Genomic DNA, 20123 nt, shown 5'->3' on the forward strand with positions numbered 1-20123 from the left:
CCCAGCTCCCTCCTCCCCTGCTGGGAGGAGTCGGGGGAGAAGGGCTAGAGGTTGAATGGATCACCAGTAGCCAATCATGGTGACTGGGTCAATCAATCATGCATATGTAATGAGGCGTGTAAAAACTCAAAAGGACAGAGTTTAGAGTTTCTGGATTGGTGAGCATGTGGGATGCTAGCAAAGTGTCGTGTCTGGAGAGGGCATGGGAGCTCTGGACCTTTTCCCCACACCTTGCCCTATGCATCCCTTCTATCCGCCTTTTCTGAGTTATATCATTTTATAATAATTATTTATGTACTAGATCACCACTAGATCTAGTACATAAAATGTTTCTCTGAGTTCTTTGAGCAGCTTTAGCTAGTTAATTGAACCTGAGGAAGAGGTGGTGGGAACCTCTGGTCTATAGCTAGTTGGTCCAAAGTACAGGTAACAACCTGGAGTGAGACCACCCTAGGGGACAGAGTGGGACAGTCTTATAGGACTGAGTCCTTTACCTGTGGAATCTGACACTCTCTGAATATTGTCAGAATTGAGTGGAATTGCAGGACATGCCGCTGATATTCAGAGAATTGTTAGTTAGTGTGGAGAAACTCCCCTCCTTCCCACTCTCCACACACCTTGGAACTGGGTCCAGAAACCTGAAAGAGTGACCTAGAGCACGCTAATTACTGTTCCTGTGCCTCAATTCCCTCAGGTATAAAATGAGGGTGAAGACAAGAATGTTTCCACCCATTTTATAGGTGAGATTTGAGGCTCAAATAATGAAAAATAATGACGACAGAGAGGAGGGATGGGGAGAGAAAGACTATAATGAGTTTCTGTGGAAGTTGAAGGTATTAAAAATTTCTTACAATTTTTTTTTTGGTAGAAAAGAATTTTCTTTAATGAAATGGCCGTCTATGGTATTTTTGTGTATTTTTCATTTTAGAAGTCCTTCTATGTAGCAAAATTTAGATAGTCTGTGTTGGTTTTATTTATTTTTTTTCTGTTTGAAATTTTGTTGGTCTGTGAATTCTAGAAGTTTGGAAAAGTGTTGTATGTAGGGCAATTCCAAACAAAAATTTATTATCATTCAGTTTTATTCAATGAAACCATGTCTCTGAGACCTGTGGCAAGGAAGAGCCCCTCAAGAAACCAGTGAGACATTCACAAGTCTGGGGACAAGTTTCAGACAGTTGACTCATTTTCATTTCTACACAAAAACAAGTGTAGACCATCATCTGATTCAGTTAGTTTGGAATGTCCACTCTGCACTGGCACGGCTAGGTCAGTTCTTTGAGAAATATTGAAGAAGCTGGAGAGGTTCTTATTTCCTCAAAGATCCTTTTTTTTTTTTTGGAAAATAAAGCTTACAATGTGGTTTGCTTTCTCTTTCATGTCTGTTACACCTCTAGGATTCTCTGTCTATTCAGCCAGTAACACCCCATCCTAGTATGGTTTTCCTACTTTCCTGTTTTCTGTTAGTAAGAAAAACACACAGTCTCTTTTCATCTTGAGTTTAATGCTTATCATTTCTGATAATCAGATAAGGGAAAAGAAAAATAGTAAATCCAATCAAGTCACAAGGTACTTGGTATCTGACTTTTTGATACCTTGTTAACCAGGAGTTTCAACCTTTCTTTCTTTTTCCCTTCCCTTCCCTTCCCTTTTTTTCTTTTCTGTCAGAGAGAGAGATGGCACAAGCAGGGGGAGCGGCAGGCAGAGGCAGGCAGAGGCAGAGAGAGAAGCAAGCTCCCCTCTGAGCAAGGAACCTGATGCAAGACTCAATTCCAGGACCCCGGGATCATGACCTGAGCTGAAGGCAGATGCTTAACCGCAGCCCCTCAAGCATCCTTCAACTTTTATTTCTTAAGATGAATTTCCTCAAAAACCCTACTCCACGTCTGGCATAGTCAACCAGAGAAGTAAAATTAATACCAAATAAGTTAATTTTGGTAGGGTGGCAGGGTGAAAACTGACCACCCAAATATATTGGGTTCTAATCCTGGGAACCTGTAAATGTTACTTTATTTAGAAGGGTGGTGCAAGAGTTTTACAGATGTGACTTCAGTTAAGGACCTTGACATGGGGACCTGTGGGGGTGGGGGCAGACTCTAAATACCATCACAGGTGTCACTCAGAATAGAGAGGCGGGGAGTTAGTGAACATATGCACTGACAGCAGAGGAGAAGTGACTGTGGAGGTAGAGAGTGGAAGGAGGCAGCCACAAGGCAGGGTGTGGCAGGAGCCACCAGGATGTGGGGAAAAGCCAAGGAACACATCCTCCCTGAGAATCTCAGGAGTGGGTTTGGTCCTGTTGATACCTTGATTTTGAACTAATGGTCTGATTTCAGGCTTTGAGGGAACACAGAAACAAGGATAATATACTTCACTAGTATTTACTCTGTAAGTATCTGGTATTTTTTATTTTTAAGATTTTATTTATTTATTTGAGAGAAAAAGAGATGACGAGAGAGAGAGAGAGAGAGAGAGCGCACGGCGCATGAGTGGGGAGAGGAAGAAGCGGGGTCCCCCCTGAGCAGGGAGCCCAATACCGGCTCCATCCTAGGACCCCGGGATCATGACCTGAGCCCAAGGTAGATGCTTAACTGACTGAGCCCCCAGGTGCCCCACTCCTGATATGTTTTCATCTTTGTCCTAAGCCCTGGAATAAAAACTGACTAAGACAGGATACTCATCTTTGAGGAGGTTAATGAGGGGAGTTAGACACACACACATACAATGACATTAATATGTGGAAAATGCTGTAATGATCACGTGCACAGAGTATTGTGAACACATTGAAGAGTGCATGGACTACAGGATGTGTGTGTATGAGCACGCAGGAGAGGGGAGCTAGAAAAAGCTTAATGGCAAAGGCATGCCTCTGAACTGAAGCAGACCAAAGGGGTAAACTTTGATTAATTTTCTTTTCTAAGGGTTTCATATTCTGAAGGATGCTGTCTACCTTAGGCAGTGTTTATTAAGTAATAGATAACAGATCAAAAACATCTCTAACTGCCAACCAGGTTATAATCAGCATAGGGTGGCCAGTACTATTTTCCTATTATTTAAACCAAGATCAAAGGTTTTGTTGTCATTTGATTTTTTTTTTCCCCTGTGAAGAATGTAATTTGTTTCTTTCATTATGATTTTTGGGATACTGATCTAGCAGCAGGACTTACCTCATTCTTTTCAAGAACAGGCTTTGCTGTGTTGGTAAAGACCGTAACTCCTTGCACTAACCCATCTGGCCTGGAGAAAATGATATTGAAAAGAACCTCATTAATGACAGTTCCTGTAAATAACTATGCTATAGTAGTTCCTGGAAATAGCTATGCCCCCTGAGGATAGCTTGCATTATTGTTTCCTCTTAAGGCAACATACACAGTCAGATCCTGGCCCGCTTTTACAGAACTCCTGCAAGCAAATAGGGATCAATGTAATAATCAACATTTGTATAGCATTCTATCATTCTACAAAAGGGTTTCACAAAAGTGTCTGATTATGGGTTGTTGGCATTGAAAGCAAATCCCGTTTCACCATCTGAAGCAAGTTCCTCTCCTTTTTGATTTTTAAGTCTTTATTGTAATGTTCTTATTCTTCTAGTTAACGTTTTCCAGCTTTATTGAGATAGAATGACATATAGCACTGTGTAAGCTTAAAGTGTTGATTATGCTCATTTGCTGTTGAGTATGTTGATTTGATATTTATCTGTTGTGACACGATTATCATTACACTTAGCTAGCCGCTCCCTCACCTCACACAGTTACCCTTTCTTTTTTTGTGGTGAGAACATTTAAGATCTACTCTCTTCAGCACTTACAAGTTTATATAACAATATCATTAATTATAATCATTATGCTGTATATTCCATCTCCAGAACTTATTCATCATATAAGTGGAAGTTCGTAGCCTTTAACCAACATCTGCCCATTCCATCCACCCTCTCTGGTGAGTTTAATCTCTTTCAGTTTCAGTTTCTCTCTCTCTGAAGTAAGGGCACTGACATTCACTGGGAGAGCTAGAAAGTGAATTAAGTGAGATTTTAAGTATGAAGTGCCAAGAACAGTGGCTGACAAGTAGTAGATATATTAGATATATCATAGTAAGAGCCAGATCCATTCTTTTTGTCTTTCTTTTTTCCCTAGAAGTAGCTGAAATTAAAAAAAAAATGTATTTGACTATCAACAAGGTGAAAAGACAATCTATAGAGTAGGAACAAATATTTGCAAAACATCCATCTGAAAAGGGGTTAATATAAAAAATATATAAAGAACTCATACAACTCAATAGCAAAAAACAAAACCAAAACCAAAACAAACAAAAACCCTAGGTGATTAAAAAATGGGCAAAGGGCCTGAATAGATCCTTCTCCAAAGAAGATACATAAAAGAACAGCAGGTATATGAAAAGATGTTCAACATCACTTGTCATTAGGGACATGCGAATTAAAATCACAACAAAATATCATCTCATACCTATTAGAATGGTCATCAACAAAAGACAAGAAAAGGCATGAATTTGGAGAAAAGGGAATCTTTGTGCACTGTTAGTGGGATTGTAAATTGGTGTAGCAAAAATGGAAGAAGTATAGAGGATCCTCAAAAAAATTAAAGACAGGACAACTATATAATCCAACATTTCCACTTTTGGAAATACACCCAAAGAAAATGAAAACAGTAACTGGAAAAGATACCTGTGCCTCCATGTTCATAGCAACATTATTTACACTAGCCAAGAAATGGAAACAACATATCTGTGTATTGATAGAATATTAGTCAGCCTTAAAATCGAAGAAATACTCCTATTTGTGGCAATGAGGATGGAACTTGAGGACATTATGCTACATGAAGTAAGGCAGACAGAGAAAAGCAAATACTGTATGATCTCACTTATTGATGGAATACAGAACTCCCACAAAAACAAAAACAAAGAAAACAACTCCTAGAAGAAGAGCTCAAACTTGTGGTTACCAGAGATAGAGGATGGGAGGAGGGGTGTATTGGAGGGAGGTGGTTAAAGGTACAAACTTCCAGTGATAAGATAAATACTAGAGATATAGTACAACTTGTTGACCGTAGCTAATACTGCTGTGTGGTATATAGGAGTTAAGAAAGAAAATCCTAAGAGTTCTCATCCCCAGAATTTTTTTTTTCCTTTTTATTGTATCCATATGAGAAGATCGATGTTGGTTGATCCTATTGTGGTAATCATTTCACAGTACATGTGAATCAAACCATGATGCTGTATGCTATAACTGTGATGTGTGTCAATAATTTCTTAATAAAACTGGAAAAAAAAGAACTAAGTCAATTAAGTCAAGAAAAAGTGTCTTTTGTTTTACTATTTTTTCATTGCTTCATTCCTCTCAACTTGTGGCAAGAACCAAACCATTTTGCTGGACTCTTTTTACCTCCCATCTATTGAACTTATGGCTCTCAGATGGTTACTCAAGGGTGTAATTTGAGGAGTACCAGGGTGTCCCAGAATTTGACCTTCCCCAGGGGTGACTCTCCCTGGGTTCTCTGGGTGGTCTTTTTTGGGTTCTCTAAGCATCACATCGGAAATACAAAGAAAAGGTGTTATTTATAAATAATATACTTCCTAACTCCCTAAAGATTTAAAGCAGTTTTCAGGATTTGATCATGCATGAAACAGAAAAGTCTTCTATTAGAGAGAAATGACAACTACTAGAGAGTGAACTGCATGAAATGTAAACCACACTTAATATGGATTAATTCAAGTTTTGAACGGAGGGTTGCTGTCATTCATCGGTCCATCAAATTAATTGCGGTAAGTACCTTGCTGTAGTAAGTAAAGATTTTATGATATTATAGTTTTAATTACACATTATGGCATGTGTTGTAAAATGGATTTTGTTTAAAAAAAAAAAAAAAAAAAGCTTGAAAGCCATGAGATTAGGCTCCTAGTGGTTTACCTTTCCTGCCACTTGTTAGTTGTTAAAGCTTGGGAAATTCCTGATTTCATAAACTTTTGTTGAACACTTACTTTGCATCAGACATTCTTCTATATAAATACCCTCCCCCCCTTCCTGATACTGATAATTTGCAGTGTAGGGTAGGTAGCCCGCGTCCACCCATACTATTCTCACCTCTCCCCAGGCCTCTGGGGCAAGTTCCAGAGGATTCCTATTACTAAACAAATTCTGATACTGGGTAATAAAACGCACATTTCCAAACAGAGTGAATCTGAGCTTCCCTAAAGCCCCCTGAGAATTACGTCAGCTTTAACCATGAAACCGCTGGGTCTTTTTATTCAGAGTTTTCTTCAAAGCTCTGCCTGAATGTGGGGTGGGGTGGGGGTGAGGGACTGAGAAGGGGGAGGTAGAGGGAAGCTTTAGGTAAGGGGTTGTGAGGAGGCGCTCCTTGGGGGTGGGATGAGTCGCAGAGGGTGGGCGGGAGAAGGCGGACACTTGTGCACAGGAGGGTATTTCCGGCTCGAATTTCCATACGGAGGCTCCTTGAGTGGAACTTTTTTGGCGAAAACGACCCGTGCCAAAGAGCTAGGTGTGCGCGAGTGTACGAGGGTGCGGCGGGCTTCCCCACCTAGGGTACGGGTAGCATTCTCCGCATCTTTGTGGGTCTCTGCGAGCCGCGCCGGCGGGGCTGAGGCTGCGCGGGGGCCGCCCCCGGTCCCCAGCCGGACACCCTGAACCGCAGCAGCCACAACAACAGGCTCGCCCGCAGACAAAGGGGCGGGCGCGGCGGGGCTGGCTCGCGCCCCCGGGCGGCGGGGACCGGGAGCGCGCGCTCCGAGCGCCGGGCCGGGGCCGCCGACGGCGCAGCGCAGACCCCGCGCGGGCCGTAGCCGCGGCGCCCGGAAGACCCGGCTCCGGGACGCAGACCCCGCCCGGGCTGGCTCGGCGCCGGGCTCCGGGCTTCCACTCAGTCTTTGACCCTCGGTCCCCGCCCGCTCCCCCCTCGCAGGCCGCACCACTGTAACCGCTGCCCCGGCCGCCGCCGCTCCTTCTCGGGCCAGCCGGCGGAGAGCGCAGCGCGGCGGGGCCGGCGGCATGGCTGTGTCTTGGAGGAACTGGCTGGCCAACGAAGGGGTTAAACACCTCTGCCTGGTAGGATGGCGGGCAAGGCTCTCCCTGCGTTTTGTCTCTCGTGCAGCAACTTTGATTCATTCTCTGAGCGTGCGCGGGTGGGAAGCTGGAAGAAGTTTCGCCTCTAATTCAAACGTTCTCAACTAACAAAACTTTCCGCTGTTAATACCTGGAGATAATACCACCACCTACCCCCCCCCCCCCCCACCTCCCAATCGCATCCCGGCTCCAAAGGCATGGGAACTTTTCTGCACACTGATGGGAGAGCGGATGTGGAGGAAGGGAGAAGAGATCACTTTTAGTGAACACAACTTTTTCTTAACCCTTTAAACATCTTCCCCCGCTTTACTCTTTCCCCAGATTGCTTCTGTTCGGTGTTGCATTTTTAACAACATGCAATTCTCCGGACGAGGTGATGTCACCGATTTCTTAGGCTCATTTTGTACTGCAGAGGATGTCTGCCGATCATTTGGGAGACTTCTTTGAAATCCAAATGCTTCATCTCAAGTGCAGAAACTGAGTTAAGATTTGCTTTGCTCTTTTCAGCTTTGTTTTTAGCCTGCTGGTTAATTGAAAATGCTTTCTGCAATTACTAACCCAGCTTCCTCTGAAAGTATTGAGTCCAACGAATGTACTTAAGGTTTCCATTCATCAAGTAATGTTTATTTTTAAATTTGTTTTCTCTTTCTCTGTGATATAGTTTATCTGGCTCTCCTTGAATGTCTTGCTTTTCTGGAAAACCTTCCTGCTGTATAACCAAGGGCCAGAGTATCACTACCTCCACCAGATGTTAGGGGTAAGTGGGACTTGGGTAACCTGGTAGAATGGGTTTAAGGTAGGCGGACACTGCTACCAGGCTTGGTCAGTTCTTCCATTTATTAAAGAAACCCTGGTTGTTCGCTTCAGAAAGGCTTGTTCTTCTCTGAAGTCGTCCCGTTTTCTTGATGCATCATTTACACTCATGTAGGTTAAAAGGACTGACTCTTTCAAGACCCAAAGATTCTATGTGCTAAAATGAAGGGAATGAACCTGTCAGAACAGGCTAGTAGTGCCTGAGAGAAGTTGCAGCTTCTTGTCAGCTGCCAAATGCCTTGAAGGATCTGCTTCTCCAGCAGGACCCACCAATGGTAGGCTTTTAGTTTTCACTAATGAAGACTTCAGCTTGCGCATAAGCTTATCCAGAGGATTTCTGCACTGTTTCCTTTTACTGCCATTTCTCACAAAGTATGTGTCTGAGGCAGCTATTCATTTCTAGCCGTTTCTTAGCTTCTTACCCTAGGTTACTGGTTGATTATGGTTCCGGGTTCTGGTCTAATATGAGAATGATATTGTGCAGAACTTTGTTCTGATTTATCTCATGTTGATATTTTTCCTTTTCTCTGGTCCATGGCGTTTCTGATCTCATTCTTTCCGTTCCTACTTGACTCCTTAACAGAAGACAGAGGCCTTGAGGACATCTCACTTTATATTAAGAGTCAGCATTTTCTGAGCAACAAGCAAGAAGAATAAAGTGTATTGAAAAATTTTAGAGCATCTGAAAAAAATTTTGTCATTCCCTTTCATTGGGGAAGAGAACACATTCTAAATAGGAGATGCATTGTTTTCTTTTCTGTGGTTTAATGATGTTTTAAAATTAGGATTAGTTCACCAGCTTTGCATTTCCTACTTTACATTTACGGATCTTATTTATCTTCAGACTTCAGCTCAGAGAGTAGTGCTTGGCACATGCTAACTAAGACTGCCATCAATTGAGATTTAATTAACTGATGTTTTATTTTATACAGTAAAGTACTATTTTTCATTATCTTTCAGTCACACAATTGATATTTTCGAAGTTTAACACCGATTTTTTTTTTTAAAGATTTTATTTATTTATTTGACAGAGAGAGATCACAAGTAGGTAGAGAGGCAGGCAGAGAGAGAGAGAGGAGGAAACAGGCTCCCTGCTGAGCAGAGAGCCCAATGCGGGACTCGATCCTAGGACCCTGAGATCATGACCTGAGCCGAAGGCAGCGGCTTAACCCACTGAGCCACCCAGGCGCCCTTAACACCGATTTTTTAAAAGAGCTTATTTTTTTTAGAGCTATTTAGAGTTCACAGTAAGATTGGCAGTAAGGTACAGGGATTTCCCCTATGTTCCCCTACCCACACACATACATAGCCTCCCCCATTATCAACATCCCCTACCAGTATGATACATAAGTTACAGCTGATGAACCTACATCGACACGTTATCGCCATCCAACGCCTGTATTTTTAACTAATGGGTTAAGAAAAATATTCTCAAAGATGAAACTTATTTTATTAGTAACTGTTAAAAATTATTTATTATTTTAGAGCAAGCAAGAGAGAGAGAGCACACACTGGGGGAGGGGCAGAGGGGAAGGGAAGAGAATCTCAAGCAGACTCTGTGCTGAGTGTAAGCCCAATATCCAGCTTGATCTCACAATGCTGAGATCATGACCTGAGCTGAAATCAAGAGTTGGGTGCTCAACCAGCTGAGCCGTCCCGGTGCTCCTCATTTTCTTGGTAACTCTTAAATCTGAACATTTCTTTCTCTTTCTCATTTAACCACCTTTCCATTTAACCATCTATCAAACTGTCATGAAACCCATGCTTTTCAAATGGGCACACGGAAAGGGAGCCCTTGTTCCTGCCCACAAGTTTCTTATAATCTAGTGGAAAATCGAACAATAAATACTTAAAATTGAATAAGCAAGTTAAGAAAAATTTTCTCTAATAAATATATGAAGATCTCTGACCTTTTAAATTTTTTTCCCCCTTGTAAGTCCCCTTAGGTATGAATTAGTGAACACAGGATTTTTCAGTAGGCAGTATCTGACCTTTTATGTAACTATATGAATAACTTGGAGAAAACTCAAAAGGGTTATGATGGCAAATTTTCTTGTCAAAAATGACAAATTTTTTAAAGGAGATATTTGTATTAATATACAATTTAAGAAGAGGCAACTTGAAGCCAGAAATGAACTTTGGATTTCATCTCTATGATATAGTTTAAGCTAAAATAATAACTTACTTAAAATTAATTATGTTGGAAACAAGCAAGTTAATTTTTATGAGCTTAGATTCTGTGTGACAACATCAAATTTATTTTGGTGACAAGTCAGATACGATGAAGGGTATACACATAAACACACATATAACCCAACTAATTAAAAAAAATTATTATTATTTTTTTTCTCACCATCACATTCTAGTGCTTTTGTTTGAATAATAAGACAGGTTAGGGAGATTCAATGGTGAGGCCAAGGAAAAAATGATAAAAGGCCTAAATTGAAAACTGTGAGTACAAAGTGCAACAAACAGATAGAAGAAGAGAGGGTTCATTGTAAATTAGTTTTTATAGAAACCTAAGAATGATCAAAGTGAGTTGACCCTTAGGCCATCCTGTCAGAAGTCAACACTGTGTGAAAAATCACTGTGGGGAGGAAAGGAATGGTTTTTCTCCTTGTCATCCTCCTGAAAAATGAAAGATGACTTCCAAACTTCTCAGTTTTCAGTAGTTACCTATATGATATTTTTCTCAGCATTAATTTATCTAAATCATTTTGGAATGTTTTCAGTCTATATTTTAATGAAAAATGAACTCTATCTATGGTTTTACTATTTGCTTTATGAAGGAGGACTTAATTTTATTTGTCCTAGGCTTATTATTCTTAATCTTTTGATGATTATGGTATTACCTTATATAGTGTAAGAATTGGCAGGCATCTTTCAAGTGGCAAAGAAAATAGAGTATAACAATGGGATATAATTAATCTTAAAATAAATACTTCTGACTCCCATCTTTTACATGTGTAATACTGATACTTCCTTATTATTAACTTACTGCCTTAGTGCATTTTAGAGCCTACCCTCATGAGGACAAGGTCCCACTGTGATGAATTTTAGAAAGACTGAAAGGAACATAATAAGTGTTCTGATATTACAGATGTCTCTCTTTTTAAAAAATATTTATTAATTTATTTTAGAGAGAGGGAGAAAGAAAGAGAGCACGAGTGGAAGGGGTAGAAGGAGAGAGAGAGAGAATTTCAAGCAGATTCTCCATTCAGCCCAGAGCCCCAGGTAGGGCTCGATCTTATGACCTTGAAATCACAACCTAAGCCAAAACCAAGTCGGATGCTTAACTGACTCTGCCACCCAGGTTCTCCCATAAGTCTCTTGAAGGTGAATTTTAGATTCCTAAAAATAATGATGGTATTCCTGGAGATGAAATTACTACCACTTTAAAACACAAATCAAAGGAGTTCCTCCAGTTGCTGATTATTTTGATAATAGTATTGAGTATAAAGATTGCCAGTATTCATCTTTAAAAGTAAGGTTACAGTAACAGTCATAGAAGTATGAGGGGAGGGAAGGGTCTACAGAATATAGCCCATTTGCAAGAAGGCATAGATATTGACAAGCAGTTAATTCTTAGTAGTTGGAAATCTCTGCTTTCTACTGGAAACCAACTATGTATTAACAAATCTACAAATATTTGGTTTAAGCCAGGAAACCATTCTTCCCATTTTACACATGGGAAGAAGTAGGCTGAGGAAGCTGATGACTTGTTCAGCATCCGACCTGGGATGTGATTGCAGTCCTGTCTGACCTTTTTGCCTTTCCTCATGCTACACAAATTTTCAAAACACTTCACTGGCCCATCTCTGGTAGTTAGGCTACTGGTTACTATTACTCACCATCAGTGCTGCCCAACGGAAATGTAATGAGTCATGCAATTCAAATTTTTTTTGTAGCACGTTAAAAAAGTTAAAACTCCAGTGGCATTAAGTGTAATAATGTATTTTATTTAAAGTGATCTATCTAAACTATTGTATTGGATTGAAGTATTCAACATGTAGTCAATATTTTTAAAAATATCAATGAGGTATTTTAGGCTGTTGCCTAAATGTATTTTATACTTGTGCACATCATAATTCAGTCACCAGATTTTCATCAGAAGTACTTGACTTGTGTCTAGGTTTCATAAAATTTTACAAATAAAAAAGTGAATTGACATACCTAAGCTGTTCCAAACGTATTTAAAAATTTTCTAATAACACAAAGAACTATTCGCTTTAAGTTTTAAATTAAAAAAAAAAAAACTAAACCTAAAAATTCAGTGTCTTGGTGGGCCTAGGCACATTTCAGATGCCTAATAGCTGTGTGTGACTAGTGGTCACCATTTTGGACAGCGTAAGCATAGACTGTGGGAGAAGATATTCCTACTCCCATGGTCATACACACTTACCATTTTGTTTTACAGCAAACAGCTGGCCACCAACCAGCCCAATAAAAAAAACATAGGGATATTGGTAGTGTTCTTACTCTCCCTCTCCAAAACTGGAGTTGATATCGGATGGGAAGTCATGGGCCCTTTTTATTTGTGGGTCACCTTAAGAATATCTCTGACTTCTCCCTAATCATCTGTGGTGGGGACCTTTGAGAGTGAAGGTAAACTTATTTAATGCTCAGAACTAGTGGCTTTATTTTTTACATCTATATTTATTTATATTTATGGGATGCTAGTGGTTTGTTCTCCGTCCAGGATTAATGGTTTAAAAAAGTCACGTAAAAACTGACTGAGAAAAGAAGATCTTAACTGATGGAAGATAAAGTAACATTGAGGTTAATGTGTCTTCTTAGGAGTTTTCATCAGGACTGTTCTCTCCCAAACTGGTCTGACCCAGACCTGGAGGCAGCCTGGTCACGGCTGGTTTATGCCTGAGTTAATGTGCTAATCAGACTGTGCACTTCCTAGGAGATGTTTAATTATGACATGCTGTGAGTTTTGGAATCTTAAAATTAAGCTAAGAAGAAGAAAAAAAAGTTCTTTTGAGGGAAGCCAAAACAAACACACTTACACATAAACTAACCAAGGAATAACCTCCTCTACCTTCCCATAACAAAATTTTAAATAAAGGAGTACTTTGATTTTTTTTTTTTTTAAAGATTTTATTTATTTGTTTGACAGAGAGAGAAATCACAAGCAGGCAGAGAGGCAGGCGGGGGGGGGGGGAAGCAGGCTCCCTGCTGAGCAGAGGGCCCGATGCGGGACTCGATCCCAGGGCTCTGGGATCATGACCTGAGCCGAAGGCAGTGGCTTAACCCACTGAGCCACCCAGGCGCCCGAGTACTTTGATTTTTTAAGATAAAATCTATTTTTGATTTATTTGTTTTCAAGGAATGGAAGATGCAGTTGCTTGCACTTTACTAGAAAGTCCTAACATGTTGTCACTGACCCTGAGAAATAGGATTTCTTCCCTAAATTTTTTGAAATATTGGGCAGTTTAACTCAATATATTATGGATAGAAGCCCTCATACTGAAGTTCATCTATTTCTGAGTTGTATTTCTGATGTTTTAATAATTAACAGATATAATTTAATTGATAAGAACGTCTTACTTTGAGAAGAGAATGTGTTTTATAGACCAGATTCAATGTGTTTTGGTTTTACTATCTTTTTCCTCCCAAACTAATGTTTGTATATGGAACATTCAGTTTCAACCTAGTTATTCTCATGGTGCCATGATGAGATGTTTAATTTTTTTTGCTTTGTCTCACAATTATTATTATTTTTTTAAGGATTTTATTTTTAAGTAATCTCTACACCAAATGTGGGGCTTGAATTTACAACCCCGAGATCAAGAGTCTCATGTGCTACCAACTGAACCAGCCAGAACCTCCCCCCCAACAATTATTTTAGATCTACTGCACCATCATGAAGATCTTTTTTTTTCTTTTTTAAAGACTTTTATTGAGATACCTGTGTTAGTTGGAAAAAAGCTGGGAACATTGAGATTTTTTTCTAGTCTCAGAGTGATGATCTATCTTTGGTTAATTATTATCCTTTAAGTGATTAAGAAATATTAACTAATTTACCCTCTCAAAAGTCCTAGAAGTTATATCATAATTAACAATTTTTGGAGACAGAAATATGATGTCCTGTGAATTTGTTAAGGTCAGAGATTAGACTGTCTGTGCAAATGCACCTAGGATTTTAAATCAGTATTGGTTTCATAGCTGACCCAAGCAGCTTTACTTCTGCTGAGAAGGAATATATACCATCTATGAGTTTTAGAAAAGGCTTGATCATTAATGCTTTTCATTTATTGCATAAAATATAAAAGCAGCTAGATTTGCCTAAGCATGCAGTGTGTTTCAATTCAGGGGATATTTTTTAACTGAATGGGTGATTTTTTGTTGTTGTTTGTTTTTATTCTTAGCATTCTGCTACCTGAAAATACTTTACTTCCTGTTTATTGGCGGGTGAAAGGACTTACTTTTACCCTTGATGCAATCGTTATAGTCTTAATCCTTTTACAGTATTGGAGACTCAGGATTTTAGACTTGGAATTAAGCTTTGGTATCTTTACATAGACTTCTTCCTCATTTTTCCAAACAGAAAGATGAAGTTGAAGTCATTTGCTCACCATCACCCACTGAATGAGTGGCTTGGTCACGATTCTGGTCTATTGATCCTCAGTCCAACAGTTAGTCTGTTATGATGAACAACTCTACGCACATACACATAAACAAATTAAACCCCACACTGTGTAGACCACTAGCTTTCCATCTTATGGGAAATGATACTTAAAGATGTTTAGCGATTTAAGAAGTTAAGATAATTTACTCCCAAGATAACATAATTTTCAGCATTATAGTTGTTTTAGATTTGTTTCAGACAAATTATCAAGGAATTTTTTATGAGACTTATTTTTATTTAAATTATTTCTGATTCCATAATAGTTTTTGGACTTAACAGCACTCAGTGTTTAACCTCTTTATTATATATAGCTGAATGTCCACTGCATAATTGTCTTTTATCAATACCAGCCAAAATAGCATAGAATTAGAAGGTAGAATTAATTTTAGAGAATTTCAAATCTACTTACTTCATTTTGTTATTAATAATATTAATAACATCAATAGTAGGTTATATTCATTGAGGACTGTCTAGTAAATAGGCTTTGTGTGGACTAATTTGCTTAAGATTTTCCATTCATCCTGTGGAGTAGATTTTTTTTTTTAAAGCCATTTATTTATTTAAGAGAGAGAACATGAGCAATGGTGGGGAGGGAACAGAGGGAGAATCAGACTCCTTGCTGAGCAGGGAGACCAACTTGACTTAGGGCTCCATCCCAAGACCCTGAGATCATGACCTGAGCGAAAGGCAGATGCTTAACTGACTGAGCCACCTAGGTGCCCCCAGAGTAGATATTTTTAATTTTTCACCTGAGCAACTGCATTAGGGAAGTTCTGTGACTTGCTAGTGAGTGACAGAGGCAGGACTCCAGCCCACACATCCTGGTTCCAGAACTTGTATTGTTAACTATTGTGCTCTTCTGTCTCTATGTGACATTATATTAGGCTGAACTACATGAATTGCTATTTAGATAAAGAATAATCAAATAACAGCCATTTCATATAGTTCAACCTGGTAACAACTATTACCATTTACTAATCACATAGTATAGGCCAGATATAATTAGTTCTTTGCTCTTTCTTTATATAATTTCACTTACTCCTTTTGTTTAAATTATCCTTGTAAGTAACAACCCTGGAAGATAGGAAGCATCACTTTTTAGGGGATTGAGAAACTGAGATTCTGAGTGGTTAGGTAATTGTCCCCAAGTCACACAACTAACCCCAGGAGAAGCCCTATTGGAACCCACATTTGTCTCATACTGAGGACCTTGTTTTCAATCACTGTGCACTCCCAGGGAAGTTCTGAGACAGATGGGGTTAAAACCGGAATTTTCTGATGTGTCCTCCCACTGGCTGTGCATCAGACTGTCTATATGTATGTTTGTGTGTTTTTGTATCGATAAGTACTCGATCAGGAATCAGGGGAAGAATATTGTTTATGGATTATTCTTAGACCTGGCACAGACCTGTAGACCTCAGCCTAACTGGTGCCTCCCACGCTAGTTTGCTCAGGCGTCCATAACAAAGTACCACAGACTGGGCGGTCTAACCAACAAAAATGCGTCTCCTCACAATTCTGGAGGCCATATGCTTTATGCTTTCTCTCCCAGCCTGAGGCAGAAGAGCTTGTAGAATGACTGAATGTTATAGGGATCTTACGGATTAATCTAGTTCATTTAGCTCCTTTGACAGATGAACTTGGTGAAAATAAATGTCTCCTTTATCAAGTCAGTCTTTTAATCTTAGTCAAGTTTTCTAATTCATCATGCTCAGCAATGTGATGATCTTAAAATTGATTTTAAAAGTGCCTAGGTCATACTGGGGAAGAAAATAAAATATTCAAAAAACAATCAAATAAAGATCATTAAACCATGAGCTAAATGGTTATGAGTTTGAATCCTAGCTCAGGCCTTTATCTCCCTTGATGATTCTGGTAAATTTCTATTCTGAGTGTAAGTTTAACTCATTTGTGAAGTTGAATTTAAATCTTTCCCTCAGTTTATTTGTGAAGATTACATGAGAAAATGTGGGTGAAATGCTTAGCACTTGGTACATAAGTACTCAGCAAATGATAGTTATTACTGTAATTAGGTAGTGTTATTTAGCATTCCTAGTATTAATAGCACTGAATAGGATTATTATAAATTATTTATGCTTGTAAACAAAAATAAGAGCCAAAATTCATTGAAATGTTCTCATGGACACACATTGTATTACTTTTTTTTTTTTTTTTTAAGATTTTGTTTATTTGGGGGAGAGGCTGTGTGCGAGAGAGAGAGAGAGCGAGTGAGAGCGAGCGTGTGCACACAAGCTGTGGGGAGGGGCAGAGGGAGAGGGAGAAGCAGGCTCCCTGCTCAGCCAGAAACCCTTGCACACTGGATTCCAGGACCTGGGATCATGACCTTGAGCCTAAGGTAGACACTTAACGGACTGAGCCATCCAGATGCCCTGAATTGCATTCTTTATACATTTTTTTTTCAAAAGATTTTATTTATTTATTTCTCATACAGAGAAATAGCGAGAACAGGAAACATCAGCAGGGAGATTGGGAGAGGGAGAAGGAGGCTTCTCACAGAGCAGGGGCCCCGATGTGGGGCTTGATCCCAGGACCCTGGGATCATGACCTGAGATGAAGGCAGATGCTTAACAACAGAGCCACTCAACTAGTCCATAAGGTAAATTCTATTACATAAGGAGAAACTAACAAATTATAAATAACTTGCTTGTGGGATAAAGTACCAAGGATAGAAACCATTATATAATAGGTGTTCCCCCAGATGCCAATTCTCCTCTTTCCTTCCCTCTTCTCTCCTTCATAGCCACACGTGACAGTTCACCTAACTGAAACATGATGAAACTGTTCTATGTATCTCAGAGTGTCATGTTGAGTATAAGATGATACAAAGGATAGGAAAGTACTTTGAATAATTGAAAACATCATGGATGTGAAAAGTAGTTATTCTTTACTGTTGCTGCGTCCTGTCATTTGTCCCAGCTTTTAAGGCTCCAGCCATGGCACCATGACAGAGCTCCTCCAGGGGTCAAAAGCAAAGTCATGGAGAAAGGAATGAGGGACAAGTGTCAGATGGCCTTTCATATTCAATATGCATTACATTTACAGTATTGACTCTTGAAATGAGATCTTGATGGTTTGTGACATGTTGTAATTAATAATTTGTGCTAAGGCATGAACTTAGCCTTAAGACTTAAGCCTTAAGAATTTAAGACTGAGACCTTAGTAGAAGAGCAGATGACTTAGGTGGGGAGTGGGTCTCACTTCTTAGTATCCACATTTTAAAGCAGCTTTGTGATGTGATAACAAGCAAACAATGTGGTAAAAATAAGTGTGAAAATTGGTTTCTTTAGTGCTTTGGCAGTGGGACTAAAGAAAAAGTAGATTAAGGAGAAGATGGACTTTGCATGATCGATAGAATGTTTACGTATTTAGAAATTGAGAACTTGAATTTGATAATGACTTCATTTGATAAATGAATCAAATACAAGTTCTATGGGGAATTGGTTTAAATCACACGATTTAAGGGTTTTCTGAATTTGGGAAATTGTTAAAGGTCTTCGGACACATCCCAAGGATATCAGAGGTCTTCGATAGTTTAAGGCAAGAAGAGATGTGTGATGTACATAAAGTAAAAACATTTTATACACCTGAAATTTAAGAAGAAAAGTGGGCACTTCAATACTAAGATAAATATAAGAAATGATTTATGATGAATGCCTTTCTGACTAGATTCCTTTTTCTGGTGATAAGATGATCCAATAGTTGATTTCAAAGTGCCACTAATTTTGTTTCATGTGATCTTTGAAAGCTCAGGTGCATTGGAAGGATACAAAGGGGTAGTGATCTAAACAAATTTCTTTTGATTCTCTATGCTAATTTCCCCCACCCCCCATTTCTCTCTCTTATGGGCCTTCTAATTACCTGCATAACTTGCTGTTACCTTACCTTGAATGAAAACGTTGATTTCCAGGCTGATGAGGGTGACCCAAGAAAATCGTGGTACAAGAAAAGAACCACCCCTTGTGAAGATGCTGAAAATAGGGTGATAAGAATGCATTTACCTCTCACTGATCTCCTTGGGCCAAGTTGCTTTTGAGAAGTTACTTTGGGCCTTTGAGCTTTGTTAATTCTCTCAGTTTGAAAAGCATGGACCCAAAAGCACATTTATAAAGTGCTTTGAGTCATGCAAACAAAGGTAAAGAATATGTTTTTATTCCCACTTCCACCCCCTCCCTTCTGCCCATCCCCCCCCCCCCAAATATCTAAAGGGAAAACTAAGCAAATATCATCAGTGGTCTATATTAATGGGTTCCAGTTGGAAAAGAAAATGACTCATATTAAGCCACAAGAATGCAGAGCTTCCATTGCATGTTCTTCCACTCAAGAAAAGGCATTTGCTGTTGGGCATTGTCTGTATTACATTTGTTACCTCCCATGGAAGTTCTCTGTAGGGTTGGAGCTTGGCTTGGACTATGTAGAACCCATCATTGAACTATTTTTGATCTCGTATGTTTTGTAAAACATAAGAGAAGGGGAAATGAATCAAATGAACATCTGACAGGAGTTTACGATCACAATGGCTCTATAGAGTTTACTTAATTTTGGTTTGCCTGATGAGAACTAGTCCTTGACTTGTACTGATTTTACAGCTTAGACATGTTATTCTCAAAGAAGAAAATATATTTTGTACAACCCAATTTTTTAGATTTATAACATTTGTTCAAGTCTTCTATGACACATGTAAAAATTCTTGTAAAAACTCTGTTACCACCTTTTCCTAAGCATGTAATGACGATTAGTTTAAATTTCAAATATAGTAACACCTGGGAAAATTCCAAAGTTTAATGAAAACAATACAATGTAATGAACAATGAATGTAAGAACATGGATTTTTATGGACAAGTTGACTAAAGTGGAAATCGAGACTTTATCTTATAACAAATGTATCTTTAAATGATTTATTGGAACCTCCAAAGCCTTAAGTTTCCTCAATTTTAAATGGAGAATTATATTATGAAATTGAATTACCTAAAAATTCCAGTATTGAAATAGTCTGACTTAAAAAAAAAAGATGGCAGTTTTGCATAGTTTAACCTAGTATCTCTTACAGGCTTTTGTTTTGTTTTGAAGAGAGGATTAAGTAGGATGAGGAAGAAATGCGTGTGAGGCCTTCAAAAAGCATGATTTCCCTTCTTGCTAATGGCAAGTTATAGTAGACTATGCTGGAGTCATTTCTTTTAGGCGACACTTTTGAAGTTAAGAATGTTTTGATGTTGAAATCTACTTGTAAATGGCCGCTAATGACAAAATTTCCAGCAACTAAGAGACATTAACTCCTAATTTCAGACAGTGTATATATTATGAATTATTTAGAGAGATATTTTGCAAGTGGCAGTGTGTTTTGTTAATTATAATTTCAAAACGATTGAAGCTCACAATTAATTGCTTTTTAACTGGTAATGGTTTTCAAGTTCTATCTCAATTTTTTGGCCTTTTAAAAGCTTTCTGTCAAACCAACCGAAGATTGAAGTACACACAGAGAGAGCTAATTTTAAAGGACATTAGCAGTGACTCTTTGTAAAAACAAAGGATTTAAAAAGCTATGTTTTGGATTTCAGGTACCGA

At 38.9% G+C, this 20123-nt stretch overlaps 1 protein-coding gene across 2 annotated transcripts in view; it reads left to right on the forward strand.

Moving 5' to 3' along the window:
• Positions 1 to 6815: 6815 nt before the first annotated feature.
• NOX4 (NADPH oxidase 4) overlaps positions 6816 to 20123 on the forward strand; it is a 177669-nt gene continuing 164361 nt past the window's right edge. For both annotated transcript variants that reach the window (XM_059186909.1, XM_059186903.1), the window contains exons 1-2: positions 6816 to 7072; positions 7752 to 7847. In XM_059186909.1, coding sequence (XP_059042892.1) covers positions 7016 to 7072; positions 7752 to 7847 — 153 coding nt within the window. In that variant the 5' untranslated portion in view covers positions 6816 to 7015. The remainder of the gene's footprint in view (positions 7073 to 7751; positions 7848 to 20123) is intronic.

Source organism: Mustela lutreola, chromosome 1 (genome assembly GCF_030435805.1).
Source record: "Mustela lutreola isolate mMusLut2 chromosome 1, mMusLut2.pri, whole genome shotgun sequence".
In the NCBI taxonomy this organism is placed as follows: Eukaryota; Metazoa; Chordata; class Mammalia; order Carnivora; family Mustelidae; genus Mustela; species Mustela lutreola.